Source organism: Antechinus flavipes, chromosome 5 (assembly GCF_016432865.1).
Source record: "Antechinus flavipes isolate AdamAnt ecotype Samford, QLD, Australia chromosome 5, AdamAnt_v2, whole genome shotgun sequence".
NCBI lineage: Eukaryota > Metazoa > Chordata > Mammalia > Dasyuromorphia > Dasyuridae > Antechinus > Antechinus flavipes.
The window spans coordinates 257,273,331-257,294,985 of record NC_067402.1 but is presented as its reverse complement, the minus strand read 5'-3'; the positions used below and the strand labels follow the sequence as shown (position 1 = coordinate 257,294,985).

General features: G+C 35.6%; 1 protein-coding gene across 3 annotated transcripts in view; it reads left to right on the top strand.

Moving 5' to 3' along the window:
• CEP290 (centrosomal protein 290) overlaps positions 1-21,655 on the top strand; it is a 63,697-nt gene that overhangs the window by 38,261 nt on the left and 3,781 nt on the right. For 2 of the 3 annotated variants that reach the window (XM_052001052.1, XM_052001054.1), the window contains exons 13-20: positions 8,959-9,104; positions 9,403-9,558; positions 10,165-10,291; positions 12,825-12,953; positions 14,200-14,286; positions 17,116-17,280; positions 17,721-17,843; positions 20,297-20,469. In XM_052001052.1, the coding sequence (XP_051857012.1) occupies positions 8,959-9,104; positions 9,403-9,558; positions 10,165-10,291; positions 12,825-12,953; positions 14,200-14,286; positions 17,116-17,280; positions 17,721-17,843; positions 20,297-20,469 (1,106 nt within the window). The remainder of the gene's footprint in view (positions 1-8,958; positions 9,105-9,402; positions 9,559-10,164; positions 10,292-12,824; positions 12,954-14,199; positions 14,287-17,115; positions 17,281-17,720; positions 17,844-20,296; positions 20,470-21,655) is intronic. The other variant, XM_052001055.1, reaches the window with a different exon arrangement.

The window sequence follows — 21,655 nt, the reverse complement described above, 5'->3', positions numbered from 1 at the left end:
GACCTGAGGTCTTTTTATTGTAGCTACTGATAAGTCTTGTAAATTCTAATTGTAGCTTTCTTTTGAATTTTTTTTCTTGTTTCTTAAAAATTTTTCTCTTTGATTTGGGAGTTTTCAAAATTTGTTTTCCAAAAAGGGTCATTGATGGGTGTTTTCTATTTCAGCTTTCCCTTTATGTTCAGTCACTCCTGCACAATTTTCTAAGATTGTTTCCTGCATTATTGTGTCAACATTCTCTTTTTGGTCATAATTTTCTGGCAGCCCAATTCTTATATTTTCTGGTTTTGATCTTTTCTGCAAATCTGTTGTTTTTTTATGAATTGTTTCACATTTTCTTCTGTTTTCTCATTTTTTATAATCTGTTTATTATTTCTTTATCTCTTATAGCTTCACTGACTTCCTCTTGCCCATTTCTAATTTTCAGAGTTATTTTCATCTTTGGCACTCTATACCTCTTTTTTTAATTGGTTAAATTTTTTTCATAATCTTCTTGTTTTTCTTGGATGATTTTACTTTTTTTTAAATTTAGCTTTCCTCAATGCCACTCCTTTGTTTTTTGAATTCTTTTTTAAGTTGTTCTATGAATTCTTTCTTGTCAGGGAGCCATTTCACATTACTCTTTTGTCTTTCTTTCTTTCTTTTTTTTTTTTTAACTAAAGTGTCCTCTGAAGATGAATTCCAGTTTTCCCTGTTTCCATAATATGTTTCAATGATGGGATGCTTTCTTTGTTGGTTTATGTGCTTCTGCACTCACCAGGTGCTGGCTCCCTCTTACCCAGGGCCATGTCTTAGCAGCACAGCTTGGCCCGGGGTTCCCAATCAGCCATTGTCCACTCTGTTCCCAGACTCAAACCCCAACACCACAAATAGTCTGGGAGGTGCAAGTTTCTGTGGTCCTTGGTGAAGTTTCAGTTACAACCAGCTAGCTTGAAGGATTCCCACTTGGTGTTTCTGTGGAGCTGACCCTCAGGTGTTTGCACCTCAGACAGATTAATCCCTGTACAGGGGTCTTTCTTCAGATCTTGTCCAACTGTATCAGGAGGACCCCTGTTATATCCCAAATCTTGGTTTTTCACTAGTCTATGTTTGCCCTGAGGTGCAAATTTGTTCCGTTTGTGAGGGAAATTGGGAGAGCTGAAATTTGCCAACCTACTGTGCCATCTTCCCAGAATTCTCCTTCTATATTTCTTGATTATCTAAATTGCCCTATCAGTTAACAAATGATGGCCTACTAAGTATTCAGACCTGTGCTACGCTCTTTGTGCAATATAAAATATATAATATACTTTTTCCTTGATAGTTTAGGATTAGTTGGAGAAACCCCCACTACCAAATAGGAGACAAAGAAAGCTCAACTAGGCTATATAATGCTGAACACCAGCACAGAAGTCAAGCACATAAGGGAGAGATCACTGGGATCTAAAATAGTCAGACCAGATTCAGCCTGGGATTTTAAAGCTAAGTTGCTTTGATGCAGAGGAAAGCATAGCATTCCCAGTGCTCACTCAATCAATATTTAATTAAACACCTGCGGTATTCCAGGCGCTATAGTGAGTCCTGGAAATACAAAAAGAGGCAAAAAACAGTCCCTGCCCTCACAGGACTTCACAATCTAATAGGGAGATGGCATGGAAACAGACAGGCATGCAGCCTGTACATAGGATAAATGTGGTGGGGGTTCTGTCATTGCTGACTCTTTGTGACGTCATTTAATATTTTCTCAAGAAAGACGCTGGTTTGTGCTTTCCTTTTCCAGTTCATTTTGCAGATGAGGAAACTGAGGTAGAGGGAGGTGGTGTGCCTAGGTCACACCTCCAGTAAGGATCTAGGCTGGACTCCAGGCTTGGTACTCTGTGCCCCAGGGCGCCACCTACCTGCCCACAGGAGAAATAGGAAATAATAGTTGTAGAATTAAATGGGACTGGGAAAGGTTTCCTTTAGATGGGGTTTTAATTGAGACTTATAGGAAGCCAGGAAAACCTGTGGATGGAGATGAGGAAGGACGGGTGTTCCAGGCCACAAGGGCCACTGGATCAAAGACTATGTCTAATGTCTGGGCTAACTCTCTGGAGGATCTCAGGAAGCCTTGGGCTTTAGGTGGAGAAGTGATGAAGGCAGGAGAGCCACCACGAGGCTGGTCAAAGATGGAGTCCCGAATCTTCTCTGTGTCTGTGTCTGAGACTCTTCTGTATCTTAGACTCCCAGTTCTTTCAGCCCTTAAATACCTCAGTATGATTACATCACTACAGCACATAGGAGAGCCATTATATCACTATATCACATTATATCACACTAAGTATGTGCTTAATTAGAGAATCATTATCTCATCAGTTACATTGAGTAGGTGCTTAACTATATGCACCTTGCTGTCAGTATCTTAAGTATACCTTTTCAGAGTTCTGGCCCTTTACATATCCTGCTTTCTTTTGTTTTGGAACACAGGGAATCATGCCCTCTCTGACTTCTCAGGAAGGGAAGTGAGAATACCAAAGGAAAATGAGGAGTCAAACCAGATATTGTTAGCAGGTTTCCTTTGAGCTGAAATTGAAACAAGTATACATAAATCCATTAGTATGGGAGGTATTATACAAGCACATATATAACATAGGCTAGTAGTGATGTAACAAACAACATGAATCAACATAGTGTTATAACAAACAATATGTATATACATGTCCATAAGTCCTAAAAGAAGGGTATATAAATAACAATCATACATACACTTCCTTCAGCAGCCAAGAGATAGTCCAATACCAATCTATTGTTCATTATTTCATGTGTCAAGGAATCCAATGATACCTCCAGCTTTTGAAGTCCTGCATCAGTGTCATCATGTCTCAGGGAATCCAATGATTCCTGCAGGTTTTAAAGTCCTGCAGCAGTCTTATTTATAATTTTTGGTGTTCATGAGTTAATTGCCATAACTGCCATGCTCTTTCAGTGGTGGGCACAATCAGCGATGAAACCACCTGATGTTTCTTGGGTCTTCTCCTTTGTTTCAAGGTTCTTCTTCATCTCTCTCTGATGGACAAGGCAAATATGGCTTGTTGGCCCCCATCTGATTCCTTCTCCATCTGTAGAGATACAAGCAAATCCTCTCTCCCAAGCAGTTAACCTATATGTTCTCTTCCATTCACCACTTTCTGGATCTCTCCATATCACCTGGTGATTATCTAAAGACAGTGGAACTGGACACTGTCCTTCTAGTGGGAGGACCTATCTACTGGAGTCAGTGCATCTTTATCAAAAATCAAAAAAAATTAATAGTATAAAGAGCTAAATTTAGAAGTTCTTTAGGGTTACCTGTGAACCCCCTTTCTTTTGTTTTTGGAGGAGCATCTTAATATCTCTGTTTCTCCTCTCTATTATTGCCTGACTTTGATGATTAAAAGGTATGCCAGTGGTGTGTAAAATCTGATACTATGCATAAAAATGTACAAAATGTTTAAAAGCATATGCAGGTCTGTTATCTGTTTTTATTGTTTGTGGCACACCCATAACTGCAAGAGCTTGTATGAGGAATTCAGTGACCACTTGGATTGTCTCTTTTGCTGCTGGCATTGCAAAAGTAAATTCTGAAAAGGTGTCTACTACAATGTGGATAAAAGACAGACAACCAAAAGATTTATAATGGGTCACATCCATTTGCCAAATTTCATTGAATCTCAAGTGAGGGTTCTTCCCTGGAGGGAACGAGGGATTGTGGAAAGGAAGGCAAGTTGTACAGGCTTTTTACTATGCTCGTAGCTTCCTCTTTTGTTATACCAAATTGTAAATGTAAAGCTTGAGCAATCTGATGATATTTAGAATGAGATTTTTGGCCTGCCTGAAATAAAGGAGTATTTGCTAACATGGTTAGAAGGTGATCTGCCTTTGAATTTCCATCAAAAATAGGACCTGGAAGTCTACTATGGACATGCACGATATAAATCTTACCTGGATGCCTTCTTACTTGCTCTTGAAGTTCCTTAAAGAACTGATATATATTAGAGGCTTTAAAAATTTTTTTACTTATTTATAATATATATTATATGCATATATAATATATAAATTTATAATAACAAATATATATATTTATTAAAGAGGCAAATTTTATTTGAGCTGTGGAAATTCTTTGTACCACACCTACTGAATAGGCCGAATCAGATATTATATTTATATCTCCTGGATAATAAGTAAGAGCTAGAATGATTGTATATAATTCATTCTGCTGAATGGACTGAAAAGGAGTTCTGACTACTCTCTTTATAGTTAAGTCATGATAGTATACAGCACAGATGCTATCTTTGGATGCATCTGTAAAGATAGTTGGTCCTTTAAGAGGAATCTTAGGAACCTTTTCTTCAAAAATCTATTGCCAATTATGTAATGGCCGCGTTATCTTTAATGGAAACTGGTGTGTAAAATTTGGAACTGTGGCCAATAAAATTTGCCAATCTGGGATGGTTTCGCAGCACACATTAATTTGTGCATTGGTATAAAAGATGTATATCTTGTCAGGTCTTATCCAGATAATTGCTCCCTTAATGGCCTTAAAAAAAAAAAAATTTAACCACAAGCACTGGGTAAGGAGTAAGGCTTTGTTCTGGTTGTGCTGGGAGGTTCACCCACTCTATCACACTGTCTCCTTGATGAAGGACTGCTGTGGGTGCCTCTTTCGTAGCAAAAACTTATATTTCCAAGGGTTTTTGAGTAACTCTTTCAACCACATTAGATAAAGCCAGTTCAACCTTTCTCAAAGCTTCTTGTGCTTCTTTTGTAAGCTGATATGTTGAGTTTAAAACAGTGTCTTGCCTTAAAATGTCATGTAATGGTTGTAATTGATAGGTAGATAAGCCTAACACTGGACGCATTCATTGGATATCTCCTGTCAATTTCTGAAAGTCATTTAAGGTGTTTAGCTTCTCTGTTCTTAAAGAAAGCTGTTGTACTGTAAGTACCTTAGAGTATACCTCATATGCTAAATATTGAAAAGGAGCATGTCTTTGAATTTTTTCTGGAGCTGTATGCAATTTGTAGTTCCTCAGTGTTTCTGTGGTCTTTTGTAGACATGCTTCTAACATTTGCTCCTCAGGTACACACTCCAAGATATCATCACGTAATGTAACAACATAATTTTTGGAAATGCTTTTCTTATTGGAGTAAGAGCAGCATCAACATACATTTGATACATATTAGGGCTGTTTTTCATTTCCTGTGGCAAAACTGTCCATTCATATCTTTTATAAAGCTCAGCTAAGTTAACGCTGGGCACTGAAAAGGCAAATCTTTTTATATCCTCCTTAATTAGAGTTATAAAATGGAAACAGTTCTTACCATCTATAACCTTAAGAGGCCATTCTCTAGGTAATTAAGTAGGAGCTGGAAATCCAAGCTAAAGAGTTCCCACACTTTCTATCTGTTCCTATACTTTTCTCAAATCAGTCAACATCCTCCATTTTCCTTTTTTTTTTTTTTTAACAGCAAATACAGGGGAATTCCAAGGACTTAGAGAAGGTTATAAATGTTCTTGGTCAAGTTGCTTCTGTATTATATATCTAATAAGGCCTGAATTTTTTCACTTTGTAAGGACCACTGTTCTAATCATACTAGTGTATCAGTTTTTCATTGAATGGGAACAGGTGAGAGTGCAGGCAAGCCTTCAACAGCAGCTCTGCCTAAAAAGCTGAAGTACTTGTTTGTAATCCTAACTGTTGTAAGATGTCTCTTCCCTATAGATTGATGGAGATATTTTCTACTGCAAAAGGAGTAAAAATTCCTGTTTCACCTTCAAATAGCCATCTCAAAGGGATAGTATTAATTCAGCTGCTATTGATCATTCTATGCTGGACATATAGGTGTCTGCTTTAATCTTTGGCCAATGACTGGGCCAGTTGGCACCTCTAATGACTGTGCGATCTGTATCTCTGTCTACCAACCCTTTCAGTGGTATGCTATTTACATATAGTGAGCATGTTCTCCGGTTTTCCAAATCAGTGTATGGATAGACACTGTTTTGTAAGCACTCTAGGAGAATAAATGGTCAAGCCTACTGTGTGTGGAGGCAAGGGATCTATAGGCAGGAGAGGAACAGATTTCACCTCTCCAGGGGGTATCTCAGTAGTCCCAGCTGCATACAACTCTATTCTCCCCAATTGTAATCTCTTTCCCCCATCAGGTTGCTTCTCAACTAATTGATCATGTTGGAGTACTGAACTTCTAAAGACTCTCTGGATGTAACATCGACAGCCATCATGTCCCAAGTGTTTTTTGTCTGGGGCCCTGCGTTGCTTTTCAAGGCCCCACATTTAGGCGCCAAAATGTAATGTCTGGGCTAGCTCTCTGGAAGGTCTCAGGATGGGCCTTGGTCTTTAGGTGGAGAAGTGATGAAGTCAGGAGAGCTACCATGAGGCTGGTTAAAGATAGAGTTCCACATCTTCTCTGTGTCTGTGTCTGAGACTTTTCTGTGTCTTAGATTCCCAGTTCCCTCAACCCTTAAATACCTTAAATACGATTACATCGCTGAGCATGCCCCAACTGTTAGGAGAGCCATTACATCACCATATCACACTAAGTATGTGTTTAACTAGAGAATTATTATTTTATCAGTCACACTGAGTAGGTGCTTAACTATAAGCACCCTGCTGTCTATATCTTAAGTATACCTTTTCAGAGTTCTAACCCTCTACAACTATGAGCTGGGGAAGTTCTATGGGAAGAATGGGAAGGTGTGGGGTGGGGGGAGCAGGAGATGAGGGCCATCCTACCTGATGAGACAAGAGGCAGACAGCAGGAGAGAGGAGAGCTCAATCTCGGCTCCATCACTAATTTGATGCTTGATTTTTTGCAATTCATTTGACCTCTCTACTTCTCAGTTTCCTCAGCCATAAAATGAGTGTTATATACTAGTTAATCCTCAATTCCCTTCCAGCCCTAAGAGTCTAACAGGTGATGTAATTGTAAAGGCACTGGGTTCACCCACCTTGTCACAACTGTGAGAGGCAAATAGTAGGGGTATTATTATCTCCATGTTATAGATGAAGAAACTGAGGCTTGGTGATCTTATCTATCTTGCTTATGATCATGTGGCTGTTAGGTGTACAAGGGGAGACTCAGATCTGATCCTGACTGTAGAACTTTTCCCACTATTTTACTTGTTTAATAGACCCACCACTAGAGAATGGGAGGTTGTGTTAGGAAATGGTAGAAAGAGCAGTAGGAGAATAGTTTGTTATGAAAGTTCTTAGAAGTCAGGTAGAAAAGTTTTCACTTAATGCAATAGGGAGTAACAAGGGTTTTCTGAAAATTAGTCAGGTTCTAGGTGTATGTGATAGTCGAATGTGTGTGTGTGTGTGTGTGTGTGTGTGTGTGTGTGTGTGTGTGTGTGTGTGTATAATTGAATAATTAGGGAAATGAGTTATTTTCCCTTATATAATCCAAGTTGATGAGTATTTGGACTGGGATGACAGCAATGTGAATGGAAAGGCCAGAAGATATCAGATACATTTTAAAAAGAAGAAATGACAGACCTTGATGATTAGAAGGTGATTGGAACAGAGAAGAGCAGTAGCAGTCTATTAACAAGATACATTTACTTGAGAAATTTAGGAACAGGAAAGAGGAAGCATGGTGGAGTACATTTGGGTAAATGTGAAAGCAGGTAGAAATGGAAATGATATTACCCTTGGAATCTACTGCATTGAAAGAAAAAAAGGAATAGGTTAATTTGGGAAATAGATCATAATCCTAGCAAAGATGCAATATAGTAGTGTTAAAGAACTTCACTTTTCCAAATGGTTGATTGAACTTAATTTCTATCAAAAGCAAAGCAGGTAATAATTTTCTGACATCCCTTAATGATAACTTCTTTCTTCAAAAGCACTATAAAAGGGAAGTTTTATTTTGTATTTGATTCCCATTAATAGAGAGGAGCTTGCTGAATGGTTGAAAATGAAAGGAATATTAGGGGAGCACCTATGTGTTTAATGAAAAAGAAGAGGAAACTGAGACTAGTTTAATATGTATCCTGGATTTGCGGGGAAACAGATTTCTTTGCATGCAGGAGGATAAATAGGATCTACAGGACTAAAATTCTACAAGAGATTAGCCCGGTAGAAATAGGAAACCTTCAAGAATGAAATCCTGTTGCAAAGAGAAACAGTTCCAATTAGGAAGAAAAAAACTGCTTGGAAAAGATCAGTGGCAGTATACTGACCAACTGGGAGTTTAAAATAATTTATTCACCAAGGGGAATAAAGGAGAGGTAATGGGATGTGACCTTTTTTTTTTTTTTTAGGAGAATGGAAATGAGTTCAGTTTATAGGATGTGACCTTACAGAAATTCTCTAAGGATTACTGAAGCTCAGAATGAGGGGAAGGTGAAGGAAAATAAGGAAAACCAAATGGAATCATGGGTTTTCTGCTCTCTTGGTGGAAGGGACAGGACCTCTAGTAAGACTGGATCAGGTGATTGACTGATAGCAGAGAGCTGTCAGAGTAGTTCAGGTTATACTTTGTTCTTCTTTTTCTTTTCCAAATAAATGATCTGTGTGCTGGAAAGGGCAGGGCAAAAGTAACTCATAAACAGTTGATGACTCAGGTAAGTAAGGAAATACTTGATGAGTTTATATCATCTGATCTAGGCAGGTTCCATACCTGGCTTCTAAAAGAACTGCCTGGTAGATGGATGTGTATGCTGAATCATAGCGGCTTTTGAAAGGCTGGAGATCTTCTGCATAATTAGAGGACAGATATTGTTTTAAAAGTGATCAAAAAAGGAAAAAAAAAATGTAAGTAGTATTGATGGATTAGCTAAGCTTTTCTAGCACTATATTTATTGATTGCCTACTAAGTACTCATATCTTTGCGAGGTGCACATGGATTAAAGTGATACTTTCATGTCATAGGGTGTTTTTTTTTTTTTTGGTCAGTCTTATAATATAAATAAAATCTAATATTTTTTCTGCTGTTATTTTACAGAGCTGTCAGGAAGAATTAATTAGATGGGAAGAAGGTAAAAAATGGCAAGCTAAAACTCAAGGAATGCGAAACAGATTGAAAGAAAAAGAAAAAGAAGTGGATACTCTAACCAAGCAGTTGAATACTGTAAAAGAGCTTTTGGCCAAGTAAGGTTAAATTTATTTCTGAACCTCATTATATGAAAAATATTTTTTCAATTAATTTAAAGCAACAGTATAACATTAAGATATCTAAAAATAGACATAATCTGTATCATTTTTCTGATTGTAGTCTAGAGCTGTTTTTTATTTTTAAGAAATGTATTTTAAATGTTTTTTATAAGAATTATGTGAATGATATTCCCAGTTTTTAATAAATTAAAATAAAATATAATCTTTGATATATTCCAAGTAAATATATATAGGCATATGTTATTAATAATGATTTACATCTTAAATTCCACAGGTCTGATAAAGATAAAATCACATTGCAGAAGAAACTAAAATCAAGTAGTGTGACTGCTGATCGAGTTATGGGAGTGCATGCTTCAGATTTAGAAAAAGAATTAGAAAAACTTAGAAAAACAAATAATGAACTAGAGAATGAAATAGGCCACATGAGGTAAGCTATTTTAAAGAATGTTTCTAATATTTAGATGAAGTTCAGAGGTTTGAATATAACACTCTTTTCTGAATCTTTAAAATATGTTCACCTACTTGGTATTAAAATGACAACTTTCTGTCAAAACTCACTTAGAATAATAGAATTGCAGAATTAGACAAGGTGTCAGGGATCTCTTATATCCTACTTAAAGCATAATACTGTTAACTGACATTTTTGTTGTACTTTCAAGTTTGCAATTAAAAAACCTTTTCCTCATCTTGTATATTATATACAGTTCATGAATTCTTTCCATATCAAAGCTCATTTGCCCCTCTCAGTCTGTGAATTTCATTTTAGAGGGCCATTTCTTGTGGTCCAGTACTATTGCATTATGTTCATTTAGCCCTGCCTTAGTTGATAACCAGCTGCTTTGGTTGTGGTTCTTGATAACTACAAAAACTGTTGCCACAAATATTTTGGTTTATATGGGGCCATTTATGTCTTTGGGTTCCTCCTTGGAGTATATGAGCATGACTTTTTAACATAGCTGTGCTAGGTAGCAATCGTTAGAAAGTTGTGATTTTATCTAAAATGTAAACTTTTCCCCTTTCTGACTCCTTGCAGGATGCATCAAGCTCTTCCTCGAGATTCTGTCATAGAAGACTTACATTTACAAAATAGATATCTTCAGGATAAGCTTCATTCTTTAGAGGAACAGCTTTCTTTAAAAGATGCATTTTCTAAGCATTCAGTAAGTCTGATTTTATTTTGTTAAATATCAGTTGGTAAAATAGGAATCACTTGCTAAAATTTCAGTTTGCTTAAGAATCCTGCTAGTTATCTTTCTTTTTGGTTCTTTTCTTTCATTTCAGAGAGTTAGTTTATAAATAAACATGATATCTGATAAATATTAACTCAAGTGATTTGTTTCTTGTCCAATACTGGCAAAAGTTTAAGACCCACTATGCATTCCTATTCATTATGAATGTCTAGTATGGCTTGCTTTTCCTATTATCATTGAAATTGTTCGTGTGTGTGTGTATGTATGTGTGTGTGTCTGTGTGTCTGTGTGCTTAAGAAGCAGAGTGATAAAGTAGAAAAAATTAGGCACCATCATTTCCAACAAATGAACTTAGTAGGTGCCTGTTTTTTTTTCTTTAAAAATGACTCAAAAAATGTATATTTATTTGGGAAAGCCTTAATATAAAACATTCAGTACAGGTTTCTTTTCTATCCTTTTTTTCTTTATCTTTTTTTCATGCTTCATCTTGTCTTTTTCTTTAAAGCAGAGTTCTGCATGTAATATAAACACTGTCTCCTCTCTTGCTACTCAAACTGGTAAACACAAGTTTTTTGTCTTTCCCAAAAAGAAAAGTTTATTTGGGAACAAAAAAAAATCTGTAACAGTTTTCTCAGTTAAAAATATCAAGAAAAGAGTTGGCAATGAAAGCTTGAATGATCAGTCCCATCAGATACCTAGAAGTGAACTGCCCTGTAGTCAGTGTGTTGATGCAAGCACCAAGCTGGATGAGGCTCTGGGACCTACTTCATTGAAGCCCTCTGATCCTAGGGAGTGCAGTCTGTTAAATCCATTCAGGCAAACTGATGCTGACCTGGAACATTTTACACCTGATTTTGAAAGTGAACCAGATGGAGAGAAGGAAAAACTGAATCAAGGCTGTTACAGAGATGGAAATGGAGTACATGGAAGTCAAGAAGAGAAAACAGAAATGATTGAATGTGCACAAGGAAACACAGAAAAGATGAGAGACAGATATCTGTTGGACCCAGAAGAACCTGCTACAGGAGAGGGTGAAAATGCTGAAGCAAAAGATGGTGTAAATCCACTTTGCAAAGAGAATATACAGGCAGAAAATGATATTGAGAGGATCAGATTAAGCCAAACATCTTCTGGGAAAATTGCTCAGGTTTGATAACAGAGGCAGTCCTTAGCAGAGATGGGTGGTATGATACTGAAATATATAGAATGTCTTCTTTTCACTCTTGATTTTGGATATTTGTGTAGCTATACTTCTTTCCAAGCTTGTAGTTTAATTTAATTATTTTCCAGAAAATAGCAATTTTTTTTTTAGCATGGCAGGAACTAAAATTTATTTTTAGTTGAAATTTCTAATATACCTAGCTTCAGTTTTTTTAGTGTTAGTATATATTCAGAAAGCAGTTTGATGTCTCAAGCCACAATAGAAATTTCCAAGGAAAATTACTATTTCAACAGATGAAATTATTAATGAACCACCATTACAGGAAATGCCAATTCAAAACAGAGTGGTAAACAGTATTAACAATAACGTCGTTACTGTGGATGTGGATAATTCATAGCAACACTACTTTATAGATCTGATTACAACATGATTATCTTTATCACATGTACCTTTTTTTCATCCTTTGTGTTGGGATAATAATCATTTATGAAGAAATAGTTGAAGGTACAGTGTTTGCATTGTAGTATAGAAGAAGAAAAGTCCAGATGAGATAGAATTGAGCTCTTTGCAATTTTCTGATGTTAACCAGCCATTTGGTAGTATTAAACACTCTCCCTGTCTTAACAACTTCCTATAGAAAAATCCACCATTTTTTCACCTTAACAGATACTCCAGAAGTAGGAATAGACACAATTCATGTGTTTGGTATCTGGCATTAGCTGCTTTCCCTCAGGTTCTATGCACTTTCATCTCCTGACTTACTTCTCTTAACAGAAGCTTTCCCTCATGCCAAGACTGCAATCCCTCATCCTCTCTAAATCCTTGACTCCCCAAGCCTTAGCTCCTGTGCTACCTTCTCTCTGATACCTTTCCCTCAATTAATGTTTTCCTTCCCCCAATTATGTTGTAATTTTGTTGCCTTTCCAGTACCAAGTTAATTCTGAGCACAAGAACTATTGGATTTTTTGTCTTTGAATCCCCAGTGCCAAGTCAGTGCCCAGCCTTTAAGTACTCAGCTTAATGGAAGATTATTGACTTGCAGTTATTTTTACTTGCTAAACAATGACAATAATGGACATTCTGTTGTGGTGTTTCATCTTTCACTCCTACAGGATAAAAACCTGATCTGATGACTCCTTACATAATTTAAGATAATTTTTTTCTAGAATCTAAAGAAATCAACTCATTTAGAAATCCTTTTTTTCCATTTCCTTACTTTGATTTTCCCTGAATCTTCTATAATTTATCTGCCTTCTTTTCATAAAGATCCCCTTTTAGAGTAGGTATTTTCTTCTGCAGTATGAGTTTATGAAACATTTCTTCCTATTTTATGTTCTGAAGCCAACAGAATTGGGTGATAAGTCTAACAGAGAACAGTTGCTTCAGAAGGAAAACCTGAAAGTCTCATCTGAAAACATTGAACTAAGATTTCAGCTTGAACAAGCAAATAAAGATTTACCAAGGCTAAAGGTACATTTCCCTATATTTTAGAAATATACTCACAAAATCTTTGTTTTTTCTATTGTTGTATATCATCTTAGCTTGTAAGAAATAAAAATAAAAAATCCTTAATTATAACCATTTCAATTTGCTGATAAATGTGTACTCTGTGTGTGGGGGGGAGGGAGGTGTGGGTGTGGGTGTCTGGGGGGTGTGTGGGTGTTGATTATCACTTTCGAATATAAGAAAATTCACACCTTTATTAAGAGTTGATATATTGTAGTATAAGAGTATACTCATTTGCAAGAAATTATATTTTGTAAATATCACCAGGTATATACTGGTATTTATTTAAATCTGTGATTTTCCTAATCTAAATCTATCTGCTAATATGTAGTTTCCTTTTTGTCTCTGCTACCTTTTAAACTATTTTTTTCATATAACAAATGAATTATTAGATTTTCCAGCCTCTAAATGCTATAGTTGGATATAAATTTAAGCAATTCTTTGCAAGATTATTCCTGGTCAGTAAATGAGAAAGCAAACTAAACAAAAATGTTTATTGATTGATTTAACTTGGTAATCTTCTGGGTTAGTGCTATTTCAAAAACTTCAATGAATTATAATTTGTGTTAGAAATTCAAGTGTATCAGTATAACATACCAATATAGTAATGTAGTTCTCTTAGCTTATAGATAGACTGGCACTTAAGATGTTTGTTGAATTACTGAATTAAATCAAATAGGAATTCATTATTTCTTTCAATTCCTAAGATTGCTATAAAAGTATGGAGACTAACTTTTGGATCTGTTGGATTTGCTAGAAGACTAATAGGTTAAAATAAAATACTATGCTCATCTTTTCTTTTCAAAATTTGTAGACTTTGTAAATTCATAGTATCTTAGAGTGATAAACTGTTAATATCCCTACCATTGCCCCCATAGCATTCCATAACAAGTTCAGCATATATTTGAAACCTCTTATCATAAGAAATTTACTATTTCATGAGCTGGTCTATTTGGACTGTAATTATTTAGAAGTCATTTTGTTCAGAAATATATCTTCCTTTAGCTTTGTTTTCTAAGTCCAAGCAGAATGGTATCACCCCTCTTATATGATATTTTGTAAAATAGTTGAAAACAGTCTTGTCTGCTATAAAAATTTTTGTATTGCAGGAAAAAACTCATTATTATGATGATAGTTAAGGAGGGGTTACAATCCAGGGAAAATTTCCTTTAAGGTTTTATGATGTTATTTTGTTGTTTTATTTCATTAGAGTCAGGTGAGTGATATGAAAGAAATGTGTGAACTTCTGAAGAAAGAGAAAGCAGAAATTGAACGAAAACTTGGCCAAGTTAGAGGGGTAAGTTAATATATCTATGTTATGACCTTGTCCTTTTAGGATTTCTGAACTGAAAAGGAGAAAAACATTTCTTCATATAAATTACTTAAAAAGATGGTCTTTGGCTAATGCCCTCCTTAGCTTCTTTTCAGCAAAATGATCCTTTCCATAAAATAAATTGCTTTGTCTGTTTCACAATATAAAAACATGACTTACTGTCACTGTTTCTTTGAATAAGTAGGTCAAACCTAAAATTCTCATTCTAGCATGTAAAATGCTGAGATCATGTCAGAAGGGTAGCACATTCTATTTTCTCTTCAGACTAGACAACTGTTCTAATAATAAAGCTGCTCCACCTGCCCTGTGCTGGACATGATCTCAGAGACCTCAGAGGTCATCTAGTCTGACCCAAAGCTGGATCCAAACTCTTCAGCATTTAAGACCTCTGCTCTGCTCATTTCTATCTTAACAACTTTGGGTGCTTTCTCTTCCATTTGATACATTTTTCTTCCAACTTTCTGCCAAGTCACGAATCTCTTCCCATTCCTGATGGAGAAGGTTTCCATTGACAGAGTTTTACACATGTATATACCTATTTTATTTACTATTCAATTTTATCTGTTGTTATATTGCTCTTTAAAGATGTGTTAGGATTCTTACAAGGTGCCAAGTTAGTGGAACTGATGAGATAATGATTCTCTAATTTACATGTACTTAGTACTTACTATAATTCCACAAAATTCACACCTTTAAGAGGGCATATATAAGGAGGAGCTCTCAGGACCAAAGAAGAGAAACCCATTAGAAGGTCTCGGAGGAGGAGACAGATTCATTCTATCTTTCACCTTTGTGCTGGCTGGAGACATTCAGAGGGAGCTAGAGGCAGAAGCTGGCAGAGACAAAGGACTAGTGGCAGGAGCTCTGGGAACCAAGAAGAGATATAGGCCTCTATTAAAGCTAACTGGGCCCCAGGAAGGAGACAAGATTTTAAAGGAAAAAATAAAGGATTTGGACTTTAACTCCTGGCTGAATTTGAGGTGATTATTGAAACTAAGTCTGTCTCCAGAAGCTCCCCAAGAAACCTGCTTCCAGATAATACTATATTTTAGAGAAGAATATTACAAAGGTGTTTCTCACCACTGATACACAGGAGTCAGAATAGAGATAGAGTCAAATCCTTTACCAGAGACATAGAAATGTAACTGTTGACAAATTAGAACCTTTCTGAGGCTCGGTTGTCTCATCTGGAAATGGGTCTTATAATAATTAATACCAATAGAATCCACCCATGGAGTAGAGTTGTAGTAAGTATTGTTAATAAGATAAAACATGTATGATAGAAGCAGCAGTGCAGAAGTTCTGGAGATAAGGACCCTCTTCTCAAGACATTTGTCCTTTTCCTTTTTATGTTCCCAAGTACGATACCACAGTGGATAATCCCACAGTGAGTGCTGAGTAAATGATGCTCAGGGAACAGGATTACCAGGGTACTGTAAGACCAGGCAGTTTCACTCGAACAAACAGCCTAGTTGTCATGACTTCCTGTTTATCTCTTTTTAGAATGTAAAATGTAATAGGGTGGATTGGTACGATAGGCCCAGGACAACCTCTTTTTATAGTTGCACAGATATATCTCCCCTGAAGTCCTGCTCTGAGGCCTAATCACATGAGAAGACAGAGGAGAGCTTTTATGCTGGTGGAACTTAAGCTTCAGGGGGGTCTGACAAAGAGACTTTTTAATGGAGGTCTGACAATATGATTTATATCTGAGGACCAGCCTTGCTAAATTTCAAATGACTTGTCTTCGGGTCACCTGCAAGATGATGACATGTTCAGTCTCAGAATGTTTTAAAGACAATCTGCTGTGAAGTGATAAGGGGCTCTCTTCTGGGTGGAGCAGGGCATCTCCTATTGGCAGAATTTCAATGCCTTGAAATGTTGAAGAAATGCGTTTCAGTGACTAGATTTAAGTTGCATTTGCATCCTTTGTGATCATTCATCGGACCAAGGGAACATTCATTAACAACAATAATAGGAACTGGCACTTGTATAGGATTTTTTCAAGGGGCTTTATATTTATTCCTTTGCTGGGGTATCAACCAGTATGATATTCCCCACTTACAAAAGAGAAAACAGGCTCAAGTGAGTCAGCAAGGCAACCCAGTGGCCAGTGCAGAGTATGGAGTCAGGAAGACCTGATTCTGAATGTGGCCGTGTCACCTCAAACAAATCATTCAGCTTCTCTGCTGGGGCCTCAGTTCTGTATTCTGCAAAAGGGTGATAATACCTGTCAGGATTGTTGTGAGAATCAAGTTAGACAACTCATAAAACGCTTTACAAAACTTAAAATTATACAAATGCAAGATACCATTATTGTCATTATTATTTTCTATTGCTAAGAGTCCAATGACTTTGCTTGTAGTCACAAAACTGTCAGTGGTAGTGTTCAAGCCCAGGCTTTGTGAACTCCAAGTTCAGCATTCTCTCTATGACACTAAGTGGTCTCCCTGTATAAAGTGTATCAGGCCATTTTCCTTAAGTCTGTCCAAATCCAGTTTTTAGATTTTTTAATTTAAAAAGTCCACTCATATTCTGGCATAACTGATCTTTCTCTAGGACTTAGAGATCACATAGACTCTGCTCTCCTGGATTAGGCGAGAAATTTCTGAGTCTGCATAGTGAACACTGTGTCTAGTGTTATGGCATTCAAATAAAATAACATATACTCTCTTTAAGTATAGAAACTTTCCCATTGTGTGTTTTTGTAATGTTGAATCTTTTATTTAATTTACAAAAGTATTGTTTCTAGCAATATTCTAATATAGTAATTCCATACAATTTTTTGTGTAGTCTGGAAGAAGTGGCAAGACAATTCCTGAACTAGAAAAAACTATAGGTTTAATGAAAAAAGTTGTCGATAAAGTCCAGAAAGAAAATGAATATTTGAAACAAGCATCCGGAATAATGACAAGTGAGAAAATGTCTGCTCTTGAACTTGAAAATAAAAATTTGAAGGTAACATTTATATTTTAATAGTTATTGGTTCTGTGGAAAGCTTGTAAAATATGTTAGAAAAGTTGTAATTGTACTGCGTTACTTTATCCTTTATAAAAGCATGTTGGGCTTTTTTTTTTTTAATTCATTAGTCATTTATATAAATACTATGAGACTCTGGTGTACAAAATCCTAGTTAAGTGTGATTTTGGAGTAAGAATGAATAACAAGGGTGAGTATAAAATTGGATCGGCTGGAACAAGAACATGGGACTGAGTAAGTAGATCCATGTAGATTTCATATTTGTTATAGCATAATAGAAGAGGGCTTCAAAATATTTTACTTTGAATCATATAAATGTAGTCTCTAAAACATTTTGTATTGAACTTATAAGAAATTTATTCATGTTCATTTATTCCCCCTCCCCTTTTTTTTTTTTGATGTACACTTTTAAAATTTAGAGTGAATTAGAAAAATTGAAGCTTCATCTTGGACGTCAACTGAGCTTGCAATATGAGTTTAATGCTAAAGGTCCAGAGAATGTCATGGTTGAAATTGACAGTCTTCATAAAGAACTTAAAAAAGTATGGATAATTTTATTTATTATAACTATATTTTTGGGCTTTTTATGACAGATTTTTAAATTCTTGAACAAAAAGAAGTACATATTCAGTGAGATGCCCTGTTATAAATAGCAAAGGAAGTTTTCACAGTTCACACCCAAGGGCATGATACGATGGGAGTTTTTACTTAATTTCTGTTCCTCTTAACTAAAGAGTTCCTAGCTATTTTTGGCATCATGATTCCCTTTGACAATCTAGTAAAACTCATGGACATCTTCTAATAATAGTGTTTTTAAATGCATAAAATAAAACACACATTTTTAGAAAGAAAACTTTTTATATTGAAATAGTTATTAATTTTTTTAAAGTGGCTAGACTAAAATTAAGAATCTTAACATATGGGCGATAATGTTGATGCATCTTATATCTGTTTTTTTCTGATGTTTCTATATTATCTATACAACTTTTGTTCCTAATTTTCACAAAAACTTTAGTTATCTAAGCCTTCAAAAAATATTTAAGTGTCAGTAGAATCCTTCATTTCCTTTTCCTTCACAGTAGGTTGTAAAAGTGAGAGACCTGGAGGAATCTTCACTTTCATGGACTACAATTGGATGATGAGACATTTTTTTCTTTCCATTCCTTTTCCCATTGTAGAAATTATTTTGTGATTTGAGCCCAATAGCTGAAGTCCACAAGGATTTTCCTGAAAGATTCATTGTGCTAGAGTGGAATCTTGATAACATATAATACAATACAAGCATTTATTAAATACCTAGTATGTTTAGAGACTTTTGAAATGTTAACTATACAGTCAATGAAACAATGAGTATTTATTAGGAACCTGCTATGTTCAGAATCCTTTGTGAGGGCAGGAGAGATACAAATTTTTAATATATTATTATCCCAGTCTTCAGGAGAGGAGATACATAGATAGTGACAATATCATGTGATAAATTCAGTAGAGAATTATTTTTTACAATGTCATGTTAGAGGAAAGACTTCCAAAGGGAGATGGTCATTAATACTCTTAAGGACTGAACAATGACATTCATAAAGGATTTTTCCTAGAATTGATATAGGTTGAATGTATATAACATTTTAAAAGAAGGCACTAGAGGACATTCTAAACACATGGTACGACTGGAGTGGGGCAGAGTATCCCAGGAGAGGAATGAACCATGCACCCCTTCTTTGGACTTTGAATATTCCTAGTTTCTTGCAGGATTCACCTTAAATAGTCTCTATCTTATATATCTATTTGGTACTTCTCTCCCACAATTGCCCTGTTTATCTTGAATATATTTTGTATACACTTATTTTTGCGCACTCACTCATATTGTGTTCATTTATATAAGCTCCATAGGGCAGGGGTTGTTTCCTCATTTTGTCATTATATTCCCTGCACTTATCCTCATAGCCTTGTTTGGAATAGTGGAATCATAATTTCAGATTAGATCATCTAACAAAACTCCTTTATTTCATAGTTGAGGAAAATGAGTCTCAAAGAGGTAACATAACTTGCTCAGGGTTGTATGGCTCGTCACTGAATTGAGATTGACTTCCAAACCCAGTGCTTTTCTCTATCCTACTTGCCTCTTCATGTGGTCCCTGGAGTCAAGAGGGTTGAACTTTGCTGTAAATTATTTGGAGTAATAATGTGAGGAGATATAGTATATTTATAAGTCTGTGCTATATTTCATTAAACTCTCCTCTCTGAGATACTAGTACTAGAATTAATGAAGCCTTTTTTTTTTTAATTTTCCAGCCATGAATTTTTTCTTGCATTAGACAAATGGATATAACTTATCTCTAAGACTGACCCAAAGCAGAGGGAGTTTTTTGGAATCTTGATGTTCCACATAAATGAATAGCAGTTCTAAGAGAAAATTTCAATGCTAGTGATGTTTTTTTTTTTTTTTCTGCTAAAGCATTAAATACAAAATTATGCTGACATCAAAAACATTTATTACTCATCACATTTTTTTGGTTAGGAAAATGATTTACTTTTTTCCATTTTGTACCTGAGTTTATCCCCAAGTCAGTCTGCTTTATTTTTACAAGTCTTCTAAATACCTCAAGTTTTGGACTAACATTTATGGGGACTTTAATATTTTAAGCTTCTAAATGTTTATCTGAAATAATGTGGTTTCCCATTTTGTTCTGGAAAATTAGGAGGTTTTTTTTTTTTAATATCGCAAGGGAAAATATTATAAAACACTAGATATCACATGCCAGAAAGGTTATTCTGTAGGGATAATCAAATAATCCAATTTTTTGAATGTTTAGTAGCTGAAATATACTCTATTAAATGTTTAGTCAACATGGTTTTTGGTCATGGTTAGGTCACAAGTGTAGGAATATGGGAGTTCAGCTTGAAAAGACAACTTTTGCCCTTCTAAATTATCAACCTTGTGACCACTCTTAACAGTATTTATTACTCCTAATATCCTCATTAATCACTTCTCTGATAGAAGGTAGAAACTTCTGAGACACTGCAGATGGAAAAAAATGACTTGGAGATAGCAGTTGAGAAGCTAACAGCTGAGCTGGAAGAGATGAGAAAGAGAATGCATCTGATTGAAAGCAGAAATCTACAGCTGGAACAGGCTGAAAGGCAGAGTTTGAAATCAGTCATTGACACAAGGTAAGAGAAGGTTTCTGAAGACTGGCTTGCTTCCTTCATTACTTTTAAAGATGTGAATATGTTCCATCAAGTAGCTACAGTAATGACATGGTTTGGATCCTCTGAACAACAGGGATTTGATATCCCTGTTAGACAGTGACTGTTGTTTGTTTCTGCTGTTGCCAATGGGGCTAGTCAAGATTTCTTCTAAAAAATTTAACTACAGGATTTATTTAAAATATCAAATGGAAATTGAATTTTATTCATTACCTCATTCTACCATGGTCATTGTCATGAAATTCAAGTTTTCAAAAAAAAAAAAAAATCATGAGACCCTCACTGTTGTTTCTATTTATTTTTCTGATGTTTCTTCATTCAACAAACATTTTGCAGCTGCCAGGAATAGGATATTCTACTAAGCCTTGTGGGAGATAGAAAATGACAAATTATAATCTTTTCTGTCAGTGATTTGAGAGTTTCCTGCATAATAGGGTAAGGTGTGATAAAGATAAAACAAGCACAAGTAAAGCATTTGAGCACTTAATGGAGGAAGGATAAAGGAGCCATGGACAAGGGATATTAAACCTTGAAGAATGGGTAGGATTCCAACAGGTTGGTATGATGAGTAAAGGATTTTAGAGCTGAGGGGGCATCATGAGGAAAACTGTTGAGATGGGGAATGTGGAACATGTTCAGGGAATAGTTAGAACAGTCCTGTGGCTGGACATTGTGGCTCATATACCCAGAATTCTATCAGCTCAGAATGGCATGAGCTCTTCTCTCCTTTTGCCTTGTTGGGCCTTCTGGTTTTTTAGCCCCTCTCGTTTACACAGGTGCCAGGAGAACCTCCTTGCAACAAACGTAGTAATATAATCAGGATCAAGAAAATCAGGCAAGGAATTCTCACTATCAGGAAAGGACTTTAGATTACTTTTATAATCTTATTTTTCTACTCTGCATATTGAACTTTTCCTTGACTAGATCTAGAAATAATAAAAATCTATAAATATTTTCTTTGGGAAATCTATACTTTAATGTTATGCCTCCTTGCAACTGCTGGTAGTTTTTACAGCATAATGCTCTCCATATAGTAAATCTTCTAACTTTTTTTTCTTAATTATACCCTAAGACTGAGACTCTTAAAAACTTCTCGGAAGATATCTGGCTCAGAGCAGATCCTTAAGGGAGAACTATAACATATAAGATA